At 41.3% G+C, this 20,171-nt stretch overlaps 1 protein-coding gene and 1 long non-coding RNA gene across 7 annotated transcripts in view; one reads left to right on the top strand and one right to left on the bottom strand.

The window, feature by feature from the left end:
* wb (wing blister) overlaps positions 1–20,171 on the top strand; it is a 375,780-nt gene that overhangs the window by 332,393 nt on the left and 23,216 nt on the right. For 2 of the 4 annotated variants that reach the window (XM_070092086.1, XM_070092088.1), the window contains 3 exons: positions 2,925–2,984; positions 9,620–9,789; positions 19,195–19,383. In XM_070092086.1, the coding sequence (XP_069948187.1) occupies positions 2,925–2,984; positions 9,620–9,789; positions 19,195–19,383 (419 nt within the window). Of the gene's footprint in view, positions 1–2,869; positions 2,985–9,619; positions 9,790–19,194; positions 19,384–20,171 lie in introns of those variants that run through there. The other 2 variants (XM_070092087.1, XM_070092089.1) reach the window with 2 other exon arrangements.
* The window catches only part of LOC128693003 (uncharacterized), a 98,055-nt gene that overhangs the window by 40,044 nt on the left and 37,840 nt on the right, over positions 1–20,171 (bottom strand). The window lies entirely within an intron of this gene.

A 20,171-nucleotide genomic window follows, 5' to 3' on the forward strand; every position in this document is an offset into this window, starting at 1 on the left:
ATAAACAGATGCTCACTCTGAGAACGGCGACGCATTTCACTTCACATATTCTCTTAACTTAGTGTTATTATCACTGGTTACATTACAATTCACAAGACGATTTAATGTCTCATAATTATTATACACATTAGAGGTCACTCCGTTAAGATCTGAGACCGATGAGTGAGGATTAACTCACGGGTATTTCCCCTGGACACACACCAGTCACCCCCGGTCGAACCATTATTCACTAATTTTACCACCCTTTTACGGTGGTCCCATAAATCACGTTCCCTCACTCTTCACCAGGAACAGTTACGACACTTCCTATTACGAAGTGAGGCCTATGTTAATCCTTAGGCCGCCGTGAACGCCAATTTCCTGGTCCCATGTTTTCACAGCCTCCTCACTACATTCAAAACACTCCCGCCTCTCTCTGCCCTGACTCGACCTCTCTCCCCCGCACATCCGCGCAGGGCGAACCCGGTTGGTTCTGTTCAAAATACAATTTAGAACAACAGTAATGCATTAATCATGTATATTTACATTATAAAAATATATACAGTATAATTATGGGAATTTATTTTCCACAGCCATGACAGTTATAGAAGTGCCAAAGCCAATTATCACTTGGTTGAAATTCTACGTTCATATGCTCTGCAAAAATTAACATTAAGATCGACAACACTCTAATTACCAGACATAATGAGGGCAAATTCCTAGACCTATACCTTGACAACAACCTGAATTTCAGCACCCATATCCAACACATAACCAAAAAAGTATCCAAAACGGTTGGGATCCTCTCCAAGATACGATACTACGTGCCGCAAAATGCCCTTCTCACACTATACCACTCACTTATTTATCCATACCTCACATATGCTATTTGTGCTTGGGGATCAACTGCAGCAACACACCTAAAGCCAATAATAACCCAACAAAAAGCTGCAGTAAGAATAATCACTAAATCCCATCCCTGGCAACACCCCCCCCCCCCCACTCTTCATAGATCTAAACTTACTCCCTGTTCAGTACATCCACACTTACTACTGTGCAATCTACATCTACAGGACCTTAAACTCCAATATCAACCTTGACCTAAAATGCTTTCTTGATAGTTGTGACAGAACCCACAGGCATAACACCAGACACAAACATCTCTGCAACATTCCCCGTGTCCGACTAAACCTTTACAAAAATTCAATGTATGTCAAAGGCCCTAAAATCTGGAACACCCTACCTGAGAACTCTAGAACTGCAGACACATTCATCACCTTCAAAACTACCATTAGAAAACATCTTATCTCCCTGATACACCCCGTCAACTAACTACACGAATACCACCTGGTGGTTCACACTTACGCTCACTCACCCATTTGACCATAAACAGAAATATTAATCTCAATTTTAAAATAATGAATCCTGTGATACTCCAATACTGAAACTATGTACTGTGCCAAAACAAAAGCATTCACATTGCTAAACTCACAAACTAGTATTTAGTCACTTAGCCATAATACCAACTTACCTCATAATTTGTAATATTTTAAAATTAAGAATTAAACTAAGTCTGCCCAAAATGCCTAGCCATGCTAGGTGTTCTAGTGGTACACTCTGTAATCGTTATTTTAGTACATGTAAACCACACAATAACCAAATTCTGTAAACTCAGCATTGTAATCCTTATAGAGAATAAACTTTGATTTGAATTGAATACTATGAGCAGCAGAGTGAAGATATACACCACAAACATTGACACTAACAGGACGTTGTTGACCATACCATTTATGCATGCTTCAGGCTTATCATGGGCCTTTTTCATATGCTTTCTGGGACCAACTGAACTTTTATGGCTAGAATCTACACTAAACTTACAAGCATAGGCTGTAAGTTTGTCCTTGCTTCTACATATATCAAAGACCAGGTAATGAACCGTCCATATCCCACCGAGTCAGGGTGACCTAAAAAGAAAAACAATTTTTTTTTCTTTCTAAATTTAGTAATTTATACAAGAGAATGGGTTACTATCCCCTTGCTCCTGGCATTTTAGTCACCTCTTACGACATGCATGGCTTACAGAGGAAGAATTCCACTGTCCCATGGAGATAAGAGGAAATAAAGAAGAACAAGAACTATTAAGAAACTAGAAAACCCAGATGGGTGTGTTTATATATATGCAAGAGACACTGTAATATATTTCATGCATACCTGTGCCACCAAGATGCCAAACTCAGCCTTCTTTATTAATTTAAGTTTCTCCTTAACACTAAGAACTACACATCTTCTCTTGGCACCAACACTTGCATAAGAAGTCATTGTTAATTGCACTTTACTTGATATGTTAATAAAGTTACAGAATGCTCTAAATCTAGAGGAAAGTTAGAAACTGAATAACGAGTGTATGTACAAGGACAAAAACTGGCATGGGTAGCCTATGGCTCAGGGAACAATGAAAATGAACAGGTCTTGTGTGTGGCTGCTTCGGGCCATACCAGATGTTGCTTCCTGGACATGGCTGCTTTGGTCCATTCCAGACAAATGTCAGAACTAGCAGAATTTGCCTGAAGATAACCAAATTCTATTGCTATGGACAAAATGCGGAATTACGAGCTTCTCTCCATTTTGCCCAATAAGTGGAATGTTCGTCCAGCCAATTTCTTGTCTGAAATTACCAAAATCTGTTAATGAGAGGTTTTATCATATTTAGCTTACTATAGATTTTTAAACTGTACCAATTAATCTGGGTTGACGTAATTCCTCGGGATGGTGAAAATGTTTACACATAGGACAAGGTCCTGAAGTAGTGTTTGCGACAATATACAGAGAGGAATTTAGCTTCATTTTGAGAAAGCTTAATTCATTTGTTTTGTCATTTCCAAACACCCAGGTCTAACAAGTAATCCTGACTGTATGTACTAATAGATGGAAAATTCCCATTAAAGGACAGTGAAACAGAGGGAGACATGACTACAACAACTACCACCACCACCACAACACCCACTGTACGCTATGGTGAAGGGAGTACTTTGGTTACAACATCAGATGGCTAAGCCTTATGTAGACTAACACAGATACATGTATTGCTTAAGAACTAATTTTCATGCTTTATTATTTATGTAAATACATTAGAAGGTAAGGAAAGCAAGATTACTCGTTTGAACAAGTTTCAAATGTTTGTCTTGCCAATAATCCTTCACAGTAATGACTCAAAAGTAAGGAGTACAGCACTTTCAGTAGTTATAACTTTTTCCTTCTTACTATGAACTGTTATACTACATTACTATAAAAATGACTCTTTAATTTATCTGATTTGCTTTGAAAAACCTCTAAACTTAGTTCATGCAAGAATATTGTATGGCATGAATCACACATTTTGGAGAATTAAGTAGCTGTTCATAGATTATTTCAACAAACATTCTCAGTGCAGTGTAATCATAATTATGCATTTGTGTAGTTACTATTTTCTAACAATATTTCATTTGCTTTGCTTATTGTCAACTTTATGCATTATAGTACTCCACTGTATATACAAAGTTATTTTTTTGATTGTGTATTACATATATGTATGAAAATATTGCATTTATGGCAGAGTTTGCAAATTCATGGAATAGGTGGTAGGTTAGTAAACACATTTTATGTGGATAGCATGCTATTTGCCAGGGAAAGTAAGACTTATATAGGGATATGTGATGTCACCATGGTTGTTTAATATATTTATAGATGGGGTTGTAAGGGAAGTGAATGCCAAGGTGTTGAAAAAAGGTGTGGGAGTGAAAGATGTTGGCTTTGATACAAAATGGGAGTTGTCATGGCTGTTCTTGACCAATGACAGTTCATTTGGAAGATTCTGAAAAAAAGTTAACTGGACCTGAGACCTGCAGCTTTCGAAGCCATATAGTCAGTGAATCCAGTAGAAGACCACTGTGGCAGGATGGTATAGTGTGGGGCCTGTCACACTCATGACCTCCTTTTGATCCTCTTGTCTATTTTTCTGTTTATTCACTGGCAATTTATTTTTTTATCACAACTTTAAGTGGGTTCATTGTCTACTTGGCTTTGAGCTCAAAATTACATACAGTAGGGCCCCACTTTAATGGCAGGTTAGGTTCCAGGCTATCCCGGAAAGCGGACATTGTCGGAAAGCAGAACGCCATTTTTTGCCACTTAAAAATGTGTATAAATCCCAGATAACAAGTTTACACTAACATATATTAAATTAGCAATAGAATTTGGCATTAAAAAACAATAAAAAGTTAAATACACACACACACACACACACACTCATTACTTACCTTAAAATATTTGTAGTCTTAATGTAGGGTGAGAGGTGAGTAAATAAGGTAAAAATTAAACGAGAGAGAGAGAACGAGTAAATGAGAGAGGAGAGAGACGTGAAGTTATGTAAACAAGCAGACAAACGTGTCTAGTTTTGATTCATGCATGTAACATCTCATATTTATGTTAATTTATTCTACTGTGGAGTGTATTTATCATGTTTATTATTCTACATATATATGTTTATTATTGTAAAGTAAAAGGACACAAGTGCAACTAATGTGACATTTTATTGTGGCAACGTTTCGCTCTCCACGAGCTTTGTCAATCCGATACAAACAGTATATGGACACAGAAGGTATATATAAAGGCTCAGAGTGAGGTGCAATACTAGTGAGGTACCATATCGATGTTCACAGGTGGTAGTAGTAGTAGTAGTAGTAAGACAATAAGGTAGAGCAATTAATTTGTACACGAGTGAAAGGATATAAAAGCTATTACTTGGGTAACATAAAAATAGGTTGGACAAACATAGACTGGAAAGAGAAGGCCTGTTTCATTGTTCACCCTCTGCAATGTGCCCTGTGTAGTATAACAGGAGAGACTATGTGATGGCGGGGTTTACTGTTTTCAGGAGGATTCTTGCTAAGACTTCAGAGATGGTGAAGCTGCCGTTGTTTTGTTTAATAGTATTCGAAACGGCGATTAGTGCTGATTCGAGGCACTTGCATCTGCGGAAATTAGTTTCTTTGATCACTAATTGGGCGTCCCTGAATTTCATGAGATGATTGGTGGAGTTTCAGTGTTGTACACAGGCGTTGTTCAGGTTATCGTTCCTACATGCGTAAATGTGTTCATTGAGGTGGGTGTCAAGGTTTCTTGCTGTTTCACCTACATAAATCTTGTCACAGCCTCCACAGGGTATAGTGTAAACCCCTGCATTGACTGGTTCATGGTGCTTTGATTTTGTCCTGGTTAGATCCTTTATTGAAGTGCTAGAAGCGATGGCGACTCTGGTGTTAGCTTGTGAAAGTACTTTGGAAACGTTCAGTGCAACCTGGCTGTTGGGAAGAATTATAACTTTGTTGGGAGTGGTGTTGGTGCGTGGAGAATTAATGATCTGAAGAGCTCTTTTCTTGCAGTCTTTGATGAAAAAGGAAGGAAAATGTAACTCAGTGAAGGTTTAGTGAATGTATGTACATTCCTCGTCAAGAAACTCAGGACTACAAATTTGGTACGTATGCTCTTAGGAAAAACCCGATGATGATGCCTCTTTTGGTCTTGGTATCTTGACTGGAATAGAAGTGTGTGAGATCATTTTTATTGGTAGATTTCCGATAAACTTGAAATCTCAGGTTGTTGTCTACTTTGTGAATGAGGACATCGAGGAAAGGTAGCTTGTTATTGGACTCTTCTTCTAGTGTAAACTGGATCACCGGTTCAACTGCGTTGAGCCTTGCCTGAAAATTCCATACATCAAAACGTTTGGGAGTTATTACGAGGACGTCGTCCACGTAACGTAACCAAGTGACGCTTGAAGGGATGATGTTTGCGAAGTGTTCGGACTCTAGGTGTTCCATGTATAAGTTGGCTAGGACGGCACTGATGGGGGACCCCATTCCCATGCCGTAGGTTTGCTTGTAGAGCTTGTTGTTGAAAGAAACACAGAGTTCAATCAAGTCAACAAAATCTCCGGGAGGTAGAGGAAGATTAAGGTCCTGATTGACTTTACGTCGTAGAACCTCGATGGCTTTTGTGGTAGGTACTTTTGTGAAAAGGGGAGTCATGTTCAAACTGCTTAGTTTCTTGTTACGGATGGAGAGGTTGCGGATGCGGTTGAGAAGATCGCCTGAGTGTTTAAGATAAGCGGGGCTGATGGTCCCCAGAAGGCAGGAAAGATGTTTGGCAAGAACTCCGGCTAGTTTGTGTGGAGCACTGCCTATACCTGACGTGATGGGTCTGAGAGGAATATTGTGTTTATGGGTCTTGGGTAAACCATACATATGTGCTGGTTTAGGGTTGCTTGGTAACAGGTACAGAAGTTTCTTCCCTTCTATAGTGCATTTGAGTATTTGTCTGGTTTTGTATAGAAAATCTTTGGTGAGTGTTTCCCACTGTTGAGTGCTGATGGGTTCGTATGTAGACTGATCATTCAAAAGGTCCATCATTTTAGTGTTGTAGTCACTGGTGTTAAGTATGACGACTCCACCTCCTTTGTCGGCGGTGGTGACGATAATGTTGGGGTCGTTGGCGAGGTCCTTAAGGGCAGTGATGTATCGTCTAGGAAGATTAGAAGAAGGTTCACATAAAGCAGCAGTGAGAAGGCCCTGTATATAACCCTTCTGGAAGTTGCTGTCACTGTGTCTATGGTTCCTGGTAACTAGATTGAGTTGATAGTTAGGTTTGCGTATATTGGTGGTAAATTTGAGTCCCAGAATCAGTGCTTGTTTCTCGTAGTCAGTTAAGGTGCATGACGATAAGTTGCTTTATGTTACCCAAGTAATAGCTTTTATATCCTTTCACTCATGTACGAATTAATTGCTCTACCTTATTGTCTTACTACTACAACTTTCGTCACTACTACTACTACCACCTGTGAACATCGACATGGTACCTCACTCTGAGCCTTTATATATACCCTCTGTGTCCATATACTGTTTGTATCGGCTTGACAAAGCTCCTGGAGAGCAAAACGTTGCCACAATAAATGTCACATTAGTTGCACTTGTGTCCTTTTACTTTACATATTGTAGGTATTTCTACCAACATTATTACATGTTTGTTATTATATAATTTTGAAAAAAATATCGAAGATGGATTAATGAAAATGTTTGTTAACGTAATATACGACATTTAATGCGCCTCAGTGATTATTATTGCATATTATTATTAACCCTTTGACTGTTTCAGTCGTATATATACGTCTTAAGAGCCACCGTGTTTGACATATATACAGTACTCATAAATTCTAGGGGCTTCAAATCAAGCAGGAGAAAACTGGTAGGCCCACATGGGTCTGTGTGGTCAGTGTGCACCACACAGTGCACATCCACAGTACATCCACACTTACTACTGTGCAATCTACATCTACAGGACCTTAAATTCCAATATTAACCTTGACCTAAAACGCTTTCTTGATAGTTGCGACAGAACCCACAGGCACAACACCAGACACAAACATCTCTATGACATTCCCCGTGTCCGACTAAACCTTTACAAAAATTCAATGTATGTCAAAGGCCCTAAAATCTGGAACACCCTACCTGAAAATTCTAAAACTGCAGACACATTCATCACCTTCAAAACTACCATCAGAAAACATCTTATCTCCCTGATACACCCTGTCAACTAATTACACGAATACCACCTGGTGGTTAACACTTACACTCACTCACCCATTTGACCATAAACAGAAATATCAATCTCAATCTCAAAATAATGAATCTTAACTGGCCTGTGATACTCCAATACTGAAACTATGTATAGTGCCAAAACAAAAGCATTCACATTGCTAAACTCACAAACTAGTATTTAGTCACTTAGCCATAATACCAACTTACCTCATAATTTTGTAATATTTTAAACTTAAATTAAATCTTAAGTCTGCCCGAAATGCCTAGCCATGCTAGGTGTTCTAGTAGTACACTCTGTAATTATTATTTTACTACATGTAAACCACACAACCAAATTCTGTAAACTCAGCATTGTAATCCTTATAGAGAATAAACTTTGAATATAAAAAAAATCCTGCAGCACTCGGTGCATGAGAAAAAAAAATCCGACTTTTTTTTTTTAAATTAAAATGCCGACTTTGTGGTCTATTTTTGTATAGTATTTATGGTTGTATTCTCGTTTTCTTGGTCTCTTTTGATAGAATGGAAAACATATTATAGAAATAGAGGTGATTTTGCTTGATTTTACTATGAAAAGAACCTTGAAATGGAGCTCAAAGTAGGGGAAATGTTTCATTTTTCCAGATGTTCAAAAGTAAACAAATCATGTAATTTTCCGATAAATGTCCAAGTAGCCATTCTAATATGCAGTCACGAATGGGTTGACATTATTTATACAATTATTACCATATTGCAGTAGCCTGCATAACAGTAAATCTTCTATTTTTTGTTTGAATAAAAATTCAAAATAGAAACCAAGAGTAATATCAGAGGGGCCTGGAGACATGACTGATGAACAAAGAAAATGTTATTTTAGAGCCAGGAATGTCTGCAGTGTTCATTCTGGACCCTATTTTGAAATTGTCATATTTTTTAATTTTCGTGAAATTGGCCAAATTGCCAATTTCTGCCCACGTTATTGGGTGGTTGAAATCAGTAAATGGGCAGTTTTTTTGTATTCAATTGATAGAAAAAATGGAGTTCTAATGAAATAGCTATGAGTTTGGAAGAATGGAATTAGCCGAAAATAGGGCTCAAAGTGGGCAAAATCGCCGATTCGTAAATATTGCCGAGGTTGCTAACTTCGTAAGAGGGTAATTCCGTCAGTTTTCCATCAAATTTCATTCTTTTGGTGTCATTACAATCGGGAAAAGATTCTCTATCATTTCATAATAATTTTTTTTTATTTTTTTTTGAATTTTGCGACACCAGGATCTCAGTAGTATCAGTTCCTAGTAACCAGTTACCAGTAGTATGACTCACTACCAACCTTGTGTGAATCACTGTTATTTACTGACGTTACAGTTGACCATAGCATTTGAACGCCACTCACCCCTAGGACCCAATTCGTGAGTCAGTCTTAGAGAGCGTTAGCAGAGAGGCAGGCCAGGCATGGTGCTTCCCATATACGTACTAGAACATCCAACGTGAGTGTTATTACCCAATCCACATTAACTTTAAAATGTTTGAAATTTTGGAAAGTTTCCAGACATAATGGAAAGACGCAGTGCTCGCAGAGAATGTAAATAAACTGGGTGAGGCACGGTGACAGTATTAGAAAGTCAAGTCATAATTTGAAGTGTCCATATTAGCGGAACACCATAAAGTGGGGCCCTACTGTACTATTGATAAAAGCTGATACTGTAATTCTGTATATTACACATGTAGTTGTAATGTATAAGTCATATGTGTGCATATACATTTGCATGTGTTGTAATTATTTTAATAATGAACTCATTTTAAGTACATATTTGGCAAATAATAGCTTATTTTAATTAAAAGAGAGTAAACTTTGGAAACTGGAAATGTTTTATGATTTTTTTTTGCAGATACGTATACTTTTATGGTCTCTTACCTCATTTATTTACTTTTATAAATATCTAAATATGAGGAGCATGTTGGTTGTTTTACCATACTATTATTTATTGTATGTAGATTCAGTATTTATTATTTATTTTACTGTACAACAGCCTCTTCAACCAGGGGAGGAGCATCCCCCAGACTATTACTCTGTCTCTTTAGTGGAAGGTCATCTGGATATCCGACTTAATGGAGGAACTAGCAGCCACAGAATTATGTCATCAGCAAAATATAATGATGGATATTTGCACTCATTCTTTGTCATCAAAGAAAACAGAAAGTAAGAATTTAAACTTCGTGAAAAATCTTATCTTTGTAGTATCAATAGGTATATGCCTTTCATGCAGTCTTTGTTTACATTTATTTCATTAAGCATGAATAAGAATGGTCATATAAGATCATGGTAAAAGTGCTAGATAAACTGCACAAAATGTGTATATATACTTTTAGAGAATGGGTGGCAGTTGAAATATTAATTGTGTAATTGCATAAAGTCAAAAGTAAATACTGCATCAAAGAATAAACAGACAAGTTGTAAATGGGAAGTGAAATATTGAGAGGTCAGAGAATTCAAATATTTTGAATTGATAATAAGAAAGTGAGATGTAGAAGCTGGAGATGGTGCCACATAACTCATTTACTAAATAACTGTTTAGCATGACCCACTTCCACTAGTGGGTGCCACTCCTCTGATATCACCAGCTCCTACACCTCACTTCTGCTCCAGTACATAAGATCTGGCTACATGCCTATACTTTAGGGACTGACCTCCTCAAAATGACTTCTACCTTTTCCACTTTAATTTCACCTGTAGTTGAGGAGGCCAGTTGTGCAGGTGAAACATTTCAGCAATAAAGATGCTTAAGTGTTGCAGATATATCATTCATCAGCTTGTTAGTATTGCATACCATCAGTAATATACTTGTTTGACATGGCAACACCATGGTATCATTGGACACTTCAGCTGGAAGAAACAATAAAACTGTGTGACTATACTGATACAATATTTAATGCCCCTTAATTGTAAGGATTAGCAACAGATTTGTCACCGCATTTATGTGGATTGGAGAAGAGATGGTGTGTATGTGTAGATCATTGATCTATCTGTGTTACTTCTCACGCCATACTCAGAGTGGGCTATCATGGATCTTACAGTAAAGTGACTTACCTTCACTCATGTGAGCATATCCACAATCCATATTAATGTGGAGACTAATCTATTGCCAGTCCTTACAATTAACTAGTGTTAAGTATTAATTTTATTGGTTACTTCCATCTTGAAAATTCACTAACACAGTACAGGTCTCCCTCAACATTTGCGAGGGTTAGGGGATCAAGAGCCTCGTGAATGTTGAAAAATCGCGAATGTTTGGTGCCCCAATATATTGTAGGGAAATATAATACAATACTTCTTCCTTAACTTGTTGAACCATGAACAATCATAAAATACATGAAAACGTCATAAATTGTACTAAATACATACATGTTATGGTTTAATAACATGTATGTTATTAAATACCACTGCCTCCACTGCGAGTTCCTACTACCCTCCCTCCAACCCCCCCAACTAGCAGCCAGCCCTCCCACCAGTGTGGTGAGTGTTTTGTTTGTTCATTATTTGCTATTAAACTACAGTATAAATAATGTAAACCCATTCATGACTGCATATTGGAATGACTATTTGGACAGGTATTGGACGGTGACATCATGTGTTTACTCTTGAACACAGCAAAGAATCAAACATTTCTGCTACTGCTAATAATAACAATAGTAGTAGTAGTAATAATACTACTACTAATAATAAATACGATAGAATTGAAGAAGGAAATTGTACAAAAATACGAAGGAGTGGTTGGCACATCGTCAGTGTGGCTTTGTTTATGCTGGAGTGAGCATTAGTCTCCGTGCTCTTCCAAACATTTCACAATAATTCATTGTGTTTGGTGCTTGTAGATTGAGTGCGACTGGAGTGGTAGAGGCAGTGGTTGGGGAAGCGGTTGAGGCAGTGGGTGAGGCAATGGTTGAGTCAGCAGTTGAGGTAGTGGGTGAGGCAGCGGTTGAAGCACTGGTAGAGGCAGCAGTTGAGGCAGTGGTATTTAATAACATGTTATAAATAATAATAATACATATTACTAATAACATGTATTATTATTAATAACATGTATGTTATTAAATACCACTGCCTCAACTGCTGCCTCACCCACTGCCTCAACCGCTTCCCCAACCACTGCCTCTACCACTCCAGTCGCACTCAATCTACAAGCACCAAACACAATGAATTATTGTGAAATGTTTGGAAAAGCACAGAGACTAATGCTCACTCCAGCATAAACAAAGCCACACTGACAATGTGTCAACCACTCCTTCGTATTTTTGTACAATTTCCTTCTTCAATTCTATCGTATTTATTATTATTATTACTATTGTTATTATTAGCAGTAGCAGAAATGTTTGATTCTTTGCTGTGTTCAAGAGTCAACACATGATGTCACCGTCCAATACCTGTCCGAATAGTCATTCCAATATGCAATCATGAATGGGTTTACATTATTTATACTGTAGTTTAATAGCAAATAATGAACAAACAAAACACTCACCACACTGGTGGGAGGGCTGGCTGCCAGTTGGGTGGGTCGGAGGGAGGGTAGTAGGGACTTGCAGGTGGCAGGAAACTTAAATATGATTTGGCAGCTGGGAATTTGGCAGTTGGTAATTCGCGAATGTGTGAAGCCCGCGAAAGTTGAAAACGTGAATGTTGAGGGAGACCTGTATATGTATTTACATCAGTAGCCAAAATGCAGTGACATTATTATTATTATTATAATCAAAAAGAAGCGCTAAGCCACAAGGACTATACAGCGCTGCAGGGCAGGAAGGAAGTGAGGGCATCAGGTGGCAAAAGGGAGATGGATGAGCAACAGGTTACGGATAACAGCGGGGCAGTGGATGGTGAAAGGGTAAAGGGCAGCAAGAGACTGAACCAGAAAGGGCTGAGGGGAGTGCGAAAAGTATCATCAGAGTTTGTGGAGTAAATCGGTCGTTGTCAAGAAGTCAATGAGAGAGTCAGGATTAAAGGAGGGTCCATCAGCAAGAAGGGAAGGTAAAGAGAGAGTAGTAGAACGAAGACGACGTTGGAGGTAAATTCTGCGTGCTCGTTGATAGAGAGGGCAGTCTAACAGAATGTGGCTAATCGATACTGGAACTTGACACTGCTCACAGAGAGGAGCAGGGTGCCTTTCCATGAGATACCCATGAGTAAGACGAGTGTGGCCAATGCGAAGGCGGGAGAGAGTGGTCTCCCAACCTCGGCACTGATGACAAGAAGACGGCCAGTAACCTATGCTCGGTTTAATAGAATGAAGTTTGTTACCGAGCAGAGTTGACCAACGTTGTTGCCAACGGGTGCGAAGGTGGGTAGCTATTGCAGCAAAATAGTCCAGAAATGGAACACCTCGATAGGAAATTGGTAGGTCATATACTGCTGACCGCGCAGCAGTGTCTGCCTGTTCATTGCCCTGTACGTCGACATGACCAGGGACCCAACAAAAAACAATATCTTTATGTTTGGTAGAGATACGGCGTAGCCAAAGTTGGATACGGAGAACTAGGGGATGAGATGTATCAAATTTTCGTATAGCCTGTAGAGCACTAAGGGAGTCTGAGACTACTACAAATGATGACACAGGCATAGATGCAATATGAATAAGTGCTGCAAGAATGGCATACAGTTCAGCAGTAAAAATGCTAGCTGAAGATAGTAAATGCCCTCGTACGACGCTGTCCGGAAACACTGCTGCGAATCCGACGCCGTCTGAAGACTTAGAGCCATCTGTGTACACAGCGGCGGCATGAGAATGGGAGTGGAAGTGATCAAGAAAAAGAGAGCGGGAAGCCACCGTAGGCAGTTGAGCTTTCGAGCAAGGGAGTGAGAAAGAACAGACCCGAACAGCTGGAACTTCCCAGGGGGGCAGGGAAAAGTGAGATGCTACATGAACATATAAAGGTGGTAACTGAAGGGAAGACAAGAGTGAATGTAGGCGAAGAGAAAAGGGACGGAGCAAACAGGGGCGGCGAACGAATAAAGAATGTCTACTAATATCGGTGACCATTCTATAAATGGAAGGATTGTGTAGATCGTGAGAGCGTACATAGTAACGAAGGCAATGGGCATCACGGCGATCAGACAAGGATGGAACATTTGCTTCTGTATAGAGGCTCTCAACAGGGGAAGAGCGAAAAGCACCAAGGCACAAACGTAAGCCTTGGTGATGGATAGAGTTAAGGCTAGAGAGAGTAGCAGGAGAGGCCGCGGAATAAATCTGGTCACCATAATCGAGTTTCGATAAAACGAGGGCTGAATGTAGGCGAAGCAGAGTTCGACGATCAGCTCCCCAGGAAAGATGAGCAAGGGTTTTAAGAAGGTTTAGCCGGCTGTGACAAGTTGCCTTCAGAGAGGTAATGTGAGGTTTCCAGGTTAACCGACGGTCAAAGAGAAGGCCTAGAAACCTGACTGTATCACGTTCGGGGATACGGGAGCCATAGAGATACAAAGGATGATCGGAGATAACAGAGCGTCTAGTGAAAGTAATTTGGTGAGTTTTGGTACTTGAAAATTTAAACCCATGTGTGGTGGCCCAAGTGGAAACACGGTCGACCGCATGCTGGAGAGAAACTGCAATAAGGTGACAGTCAGCGCCTGCACAAGCAATAGCGAAGTCATCAACATAGAGTGATGACCAAATATTGGGTGGAAGAACAGAGGCCAAATCATTTATAGCAAGGAGAAAAAGTGTTGTGCTTAGAACACATCCCTGAGGGACACCTTCAGCTTGGACGAAGTCCGGGGAAAGAACATTATTGACTCGAACACGGAAATGTCTGTCAGTTAAAAAGTTCTTAAGGAAGGATGGTAGATTGCCTCGGAGGCCTAAGGAATGGGCCTGGGCCAAAATATTATACCTCCAAGTTGTGTCATATGCCTTCTCAAGGTCAAAAAATATGGCAATAACTGAGTGATTATTCGCAAAGGCATTACGAACATACGTATCCAAGCGTAGTAAGGGGTCTATGGTAGAACGACCCTTACGAAAGCCATATTGACTAGCGGAGAGACTGTTGTGAGTCTCTAAATACCACATTAAACGTCGATTTACGAGGCGTTCCATCACTTTGCAAACTGCACTTGTAAGAGCGATGGGGCGATAGTGGGAGGCATCATGTCCTGTAGTACCCGGTTTGCGGAAAGGGAGAACAATGGCAGATTTCCACAGCTGGGGAAGAACTCCTTGTGCCCAAATAAGATTGAAGAGGTGTAAGAGGACTACAAGGGCTGACCGATGTAAATGTTGTAACATACGAATATGAATGTCATCAGGCCCAGCTGCTGATGATCGGCAAGCTGAGAGCGTTGCCTCCAGTTCTTGAAGTGTAAAAGGCACATTATACTGTTCTTCTCCGAGAGAAGAAAAGTCCAAGGGTACTAACTCTCTGGCAGACTTTGAGGAAAGAAACGAGGGGCATAGATGGAGCCCTCGGGAAATACGGACCAGATGTGTGCCAAGTTCAATGGCAACGTCGAGAGGGTTTGCTATATCAACACCAGTGACCCGTAGAACAGGAGCCGGGTCAGGAGAGTATTTACCACTCAATTTCCTCACTTTTTTCCAGACTGCACTCATAGAAGAAGCAGAGGTGATGGTGGAAACATAGTCTCGCCAACAAGTGCGTTTAGCTTCACGGATGACACGGCGAGCGATCGCACGCTTCTGCTTAAAATCAACAAGTCTCTCAGCGGTTCTATTGTACCGGTACCTGCCCCATGCAGCACGTTTCAAACGTACTGCACGAGCACAAGCAGGAGACCACCAAGGCACGCACTTCTGAGAATGCCTGCCTGAGGTTTGGGGTATAGAATGAGAAGCTGCGGTATAAACTGATGTCGAGAAGATGTGTAGGAGCTCATCAATGGAGGATGAAGAAGGAACCTCACTAAAAGCAGTGAGGTGTGAGTAAAGATCCCAATTTGCCCGATCAAATTGCCAGCGAGGGCTACGGGAAGGTGGTGAATAGGAAGGAGAAGTAAGAATGATCGGAAAATGATCGCTGTCATGTAAGTCTGGTAGAACAGACCAGGTGAAGTCTAGTGCAGTGGAGGAAGAGCAGACTGATAGATCGATGCAAGAGAGAGTATGAGTACGAGGATCAAAATGGGTGGGAGTACCCGTATTTAAAACATGGAGGGGGTGAGAGGCAAGAAAAGCCTCCAACTGAATGCCACGTGAGTCACAATGAGACCCCCCCCAGAGGAAATGGTGGGCATTAAAATCACCAAGTAACAGAAGTGGTGGTGGTAAGGATGAAACAAGAAAGGCAAAGTCTGGGATAGAAAATGCTCGAGAAGGAGAGAGATATAAAGAACATATTGTAAACCACTTATTCAAGTGGATACGGGCTGCAGTGTAATGCAGCGAGGTATGGACAAATAGTTGACAGTACGGAATATCATTGCGTAGAAGAAGGGCACTTTCATTAAAGGTCCCATCTGAGAAAGGATCCGAAGAATACAATAAATTATAGCCTGAGATAGGTTGGAAAACAGCCGAGTGTAATTTTGGTTCTTGTAAGCAAGCACCAACAGGGGAAAACCTGGAAAGCAACATCTGAAGCTCACCCCGATTACCCCTGAGGCCGCGGATATTCCACTGTAAATAGGCCATGATTGGCGATGAAGAAAATATCAGGAATCTGTAGGTAAAGGCACCTACGGACTAGAGGGGTTAGAAAAGTCAACGTGTGGTGGCATTGGAAGAAGTTCAAGTAGCGAAGGAACGGAGCGTTGCGAAGAATGGGGTTGTGAAGATGGAGGAGAGGGAAGAGAAGGAACAGGAAGTGAATCAGTGTCCATTGAAGGCTTAGTCTCTGCAATATATTCTGAAATGGCTTCAAGTGTTTCTGAATTCAAAGATGTATGGGAAACCATATTGGAGATAGGAGGAGGAGGGTGAGTAAAGATTGGGACAGTAATGGACTGTACCAAAGTAGAGGGGGAGGGAAAAGTGTAAGGGACTGGAGATGAAGTGTGGGGGGGGACAGAAGAGGTAGAAACCTGGGAGGTGACAGAAGAGGGAGAAACTTGGGAGGGGACGGGGGTGGAAGGCATAGTACGAGGAGGAGGGTGAATCTCCACACTTGTAATAGAGCCAGAGAGAGGGGAAGAACTAGGTACAGAGACTGGAAAGGTAACGTGTGGAGGTGGAAGAAGGGAAGGAAGGGGCAAAGAAGATTTGAGCAATGTGGATTTTTTGGACTTCTGAGTAGAGGGGCGATTGGTATTAGGTGTCGTACGAGGTCTTGTCGATACTGGGGCTTGTGAGGAAGGACGCGAAGATGTGAGAACAGACTGAGTTGTAGTCGGGACGTCAGAGCCAAGGACAGCAAAAGGATTAGATGCCATAGTGGCTATGGGAGGGGTAACAACAGAGGAGGCTGCAGAAGATGGGACCCCAGAAGTGGGGGGACGTTTGGAAACACGAGAATAAGAAACACGGGGTAGTCTCCCTTGGAGGCGGAGATGAGTAACTGCCATAGCATAAGGGAGACCTTCTGCCTCTTTGAGGCAACGGATTTCACGTTCATTTAAGTAGACCTGGCAACGGCGGGAGTACGAAGGGTGAGCTTCATTACAATTAAGGCAAGATGGAGGTTGACTGCAAGATGTATTAGAATGGTTGTCGGCACCACAGACTGGGCATTCGGCCATAGATCTGCAATATTTCGCTGGGTGACCAAAACGCCAGCAATTTCTACATTGTTGCGGTGTAGGTATCACCTTTCGAACTTGTAACCGATGTCCCGCGACATATACAGAGGACGGGAGTTCTCGGCTGTCAAAAGTTAAACGAGCCACATTGCAAGGGTAACGTCTCCGCCCCCGGGCAGGAAGGACATAAGTGTCTACTTTGAGGATTGGGAGATCCTGGAGTTCCAGCTGTTCAAAAATGTCATTGCCACATGACTGGAAATTCTGTTGGACTATGGTATGGGGCAGAATGACAGTACCACTACAAGAATTGAGAGAAAGATGTTTTTCAATAGTGATAGGAGTAGTATCGATATTCGAAAGGAGAGAAAGATCATGAGCTTGGGTAGCATTCTGGACAGTGACGATGCGTGTACCGCTCTTGAGAGCGTGAAATGAAATATCTCTGCCAACATGACGCAGGAGCGCTTTGGCAATACTATGGTCAGAAAGGTAGGCAGAAGAAGAAGTTGGTCTTAAAGTAAAGAATTTAGTCCATTGTGTGGTCCGAAACTGAGCGTGGAGAGGGAGTGCTTGACGTGTCGGTCGTTTCCGAGTAGAATGGGAAGGTAACGACGGAGCATCATCAGGAGATTGACGTTGGCGTTTAGGAGTAGGACCGGAGTTGGTCCGGCAGGAAATGGGTGGGCGATTCGAAAATTGCCGTACCGTAGAGGGAGAAGCCGGAAGCATAGTCAAAGGAGAGCGGAGTTCAGACAAATCGAAGGAGTCAGTCGAAGCCCCGGTACCTGAAGCGGGTGAGGAAACAGCACCAGCAAGAGGTACAGGGGCATCAGGAGTGTCCGAAGAGTGGTCTAAACACAAGGCAGGGTCAGAATGGGGTGCGGTATCAAGAAGGGGCCCGGGGGTAGTGGTTTCATGGACTAGGGCTGCCATGGTTAGGTTACTCCTTTGCTTTTTGTTTTTAAGAAAAAAAAAGAAAGAAGAAAAGAAAATAAAAATAAAAAAAAGAATAAAAAAAGGGGGGAGCGGGGAGGAATAGTTCCCAGGAGGAATGAAAGGGCCGGAAATCCCCCTCCGCGCCCAAGAGGACTCGACACCGCTAGTAGCGCAGATGCAGCATGGAACCCGTGCCATACCCTACCCTTCATGCCAGTAAACCAGCAATCTGGGATAGCAACCTCACATCTGCCGAGCTACCTCGGTGGACAAAAGAGAGGGCGGCCGGATATCCGCCACAAAGCATACCTCCTTCAGCCACCACCCCCGGAATCCGAAAGGTGGCTTCCAGAGATACACCCGTCGCCCAAAAGACACCCAAAGCCACTCCGGGATACCGGAGAGGGATCGGGACATCCCTAGGCAATCCAGATTCCACGGCAAACTACGCCACCGCCAAGAAACCTCAACGGAATGGGATGGACCCCGGTGTCCTTTCCCCTACCTAGGAACTAGCGCGCCTGTGGGAGAAATCACGAAGGCTAAAAAGAGGAAGGGCAAAAGGGAGGGGTGAGGAGGAGGAGGAGGAATGGAAAAAGGGGAGGATGGGGAGGATGGGATAGGGGAGGGGAGAATGGGGGGTAATTAGGTTCGGTCTGAGGAAGAAGACCGACAGGGCTAATTCCTCAGACCAAGAGCCTCTTCACCACGCCAAGGAGCCCCCCTTGAAGAGGAATGCAGTGACAACAGTAACAAATGCTAGGCTGGGATTGATGTTCTAGATAAGATGGTCTCTCCCAGTAATATATCATAAGGAAATGAATACATACTCTAGATTATTTCTGTATTTCTATAGGGGGAGAGAGAGAGAAATGTTAACTGGTGTATGTGACACTTATTAATTAATCATCCCATAGTGTATGTTTAATAAGTACAACAAGTTTATTCTAATGTTCTACTGGCACTGCTGTTTAATTTTTCACCCAGAGTCACCCTGAAGGTGGATGATAGAGAAGTTAATGGAACAAGATTGGACCGAGGAAGTCAAGTTGTGTCCGGACCAGATACAGGAGGGCTCTATTTTGGTGGAGTTCCTGAAGGAATTGATGCTGTAACCATGGTTGGGTCTTCCAGAGCATTAAAAGGCTGTATCCGTGATGTGATTGTTAATAACAGGCAAGCATTGTATAAATATATTTTATTAAATGCAGGTCTAAGTGAAATATAGGGAAAAAAAATGATGAGGTATTGAGTAACTAATCAGAATATGGATTAAGGTGCTTGTAATAATAATATAATCAAATTAAGTGCTAAACCCAAAAGGGTCTTAAAGCACTGCATAAGGTGCCTGTAGCTTAATTCAAAGTTGTTATAGAACAACTTTAATGAATAAAGTGACAAAGCGAATTAGGCAATGATAATAATAAGATAGTGCTACAGTATATGGTGCCCTGCATTTTTCAATCTCAATGTTTTATATTACTGTTCCCACTCCCATAAATCAAATATAGTAACTCTCAGTTTAACAAACTTCAGAAATACAGGACAAGACCTGCTTGGTCAGTTGATTTGTAAACTGTAAAGTACATTAGTCTCCATGGGGAAGTAGAAAAGAATTCTTCCTCCATTAGCCATGCGTGTCATAAGAGGCAACTAAAATGCCGGGAGAAAGAGACTAATAACCCCTTTTGTATACATTACTAAATTTAACTCTTTATCTGTCCAAACGTAGATCTATGTTTTATTTTTCCTGCCTCCAAATTTGGCATAATTGGCCTGAGATGCTTGGTCAGCATAGAATGGGTCTTAACACTCAGTGTGCACAGTATTAAAAAAAAAATCTGGGAGTACTTAGTACCTTGTGGGATCACCAGTTCAACTGAGTGCCAGCTAAAGCAAACACAAAGGATTCACTGATGTCATGTATATTAACACTTCCCTTTTAAGAGGAAAGCGACGTTGGT

This window comes from Cherax quadricarinatus, chromosome 38 (genome assembly GCF_038502225.1).
Source record: "Cherax quadricarinatus isolate ZL_2023a chromosome 38, ASM3850222v1, whole genome shotgun sequence".
Taxonomy (NCBI): Eukaryota; Metazoa; Arthropoda; class Malacostraca; order Decapoda; family Parastacidae; genus Cherax; species Cherax quadricarinatus.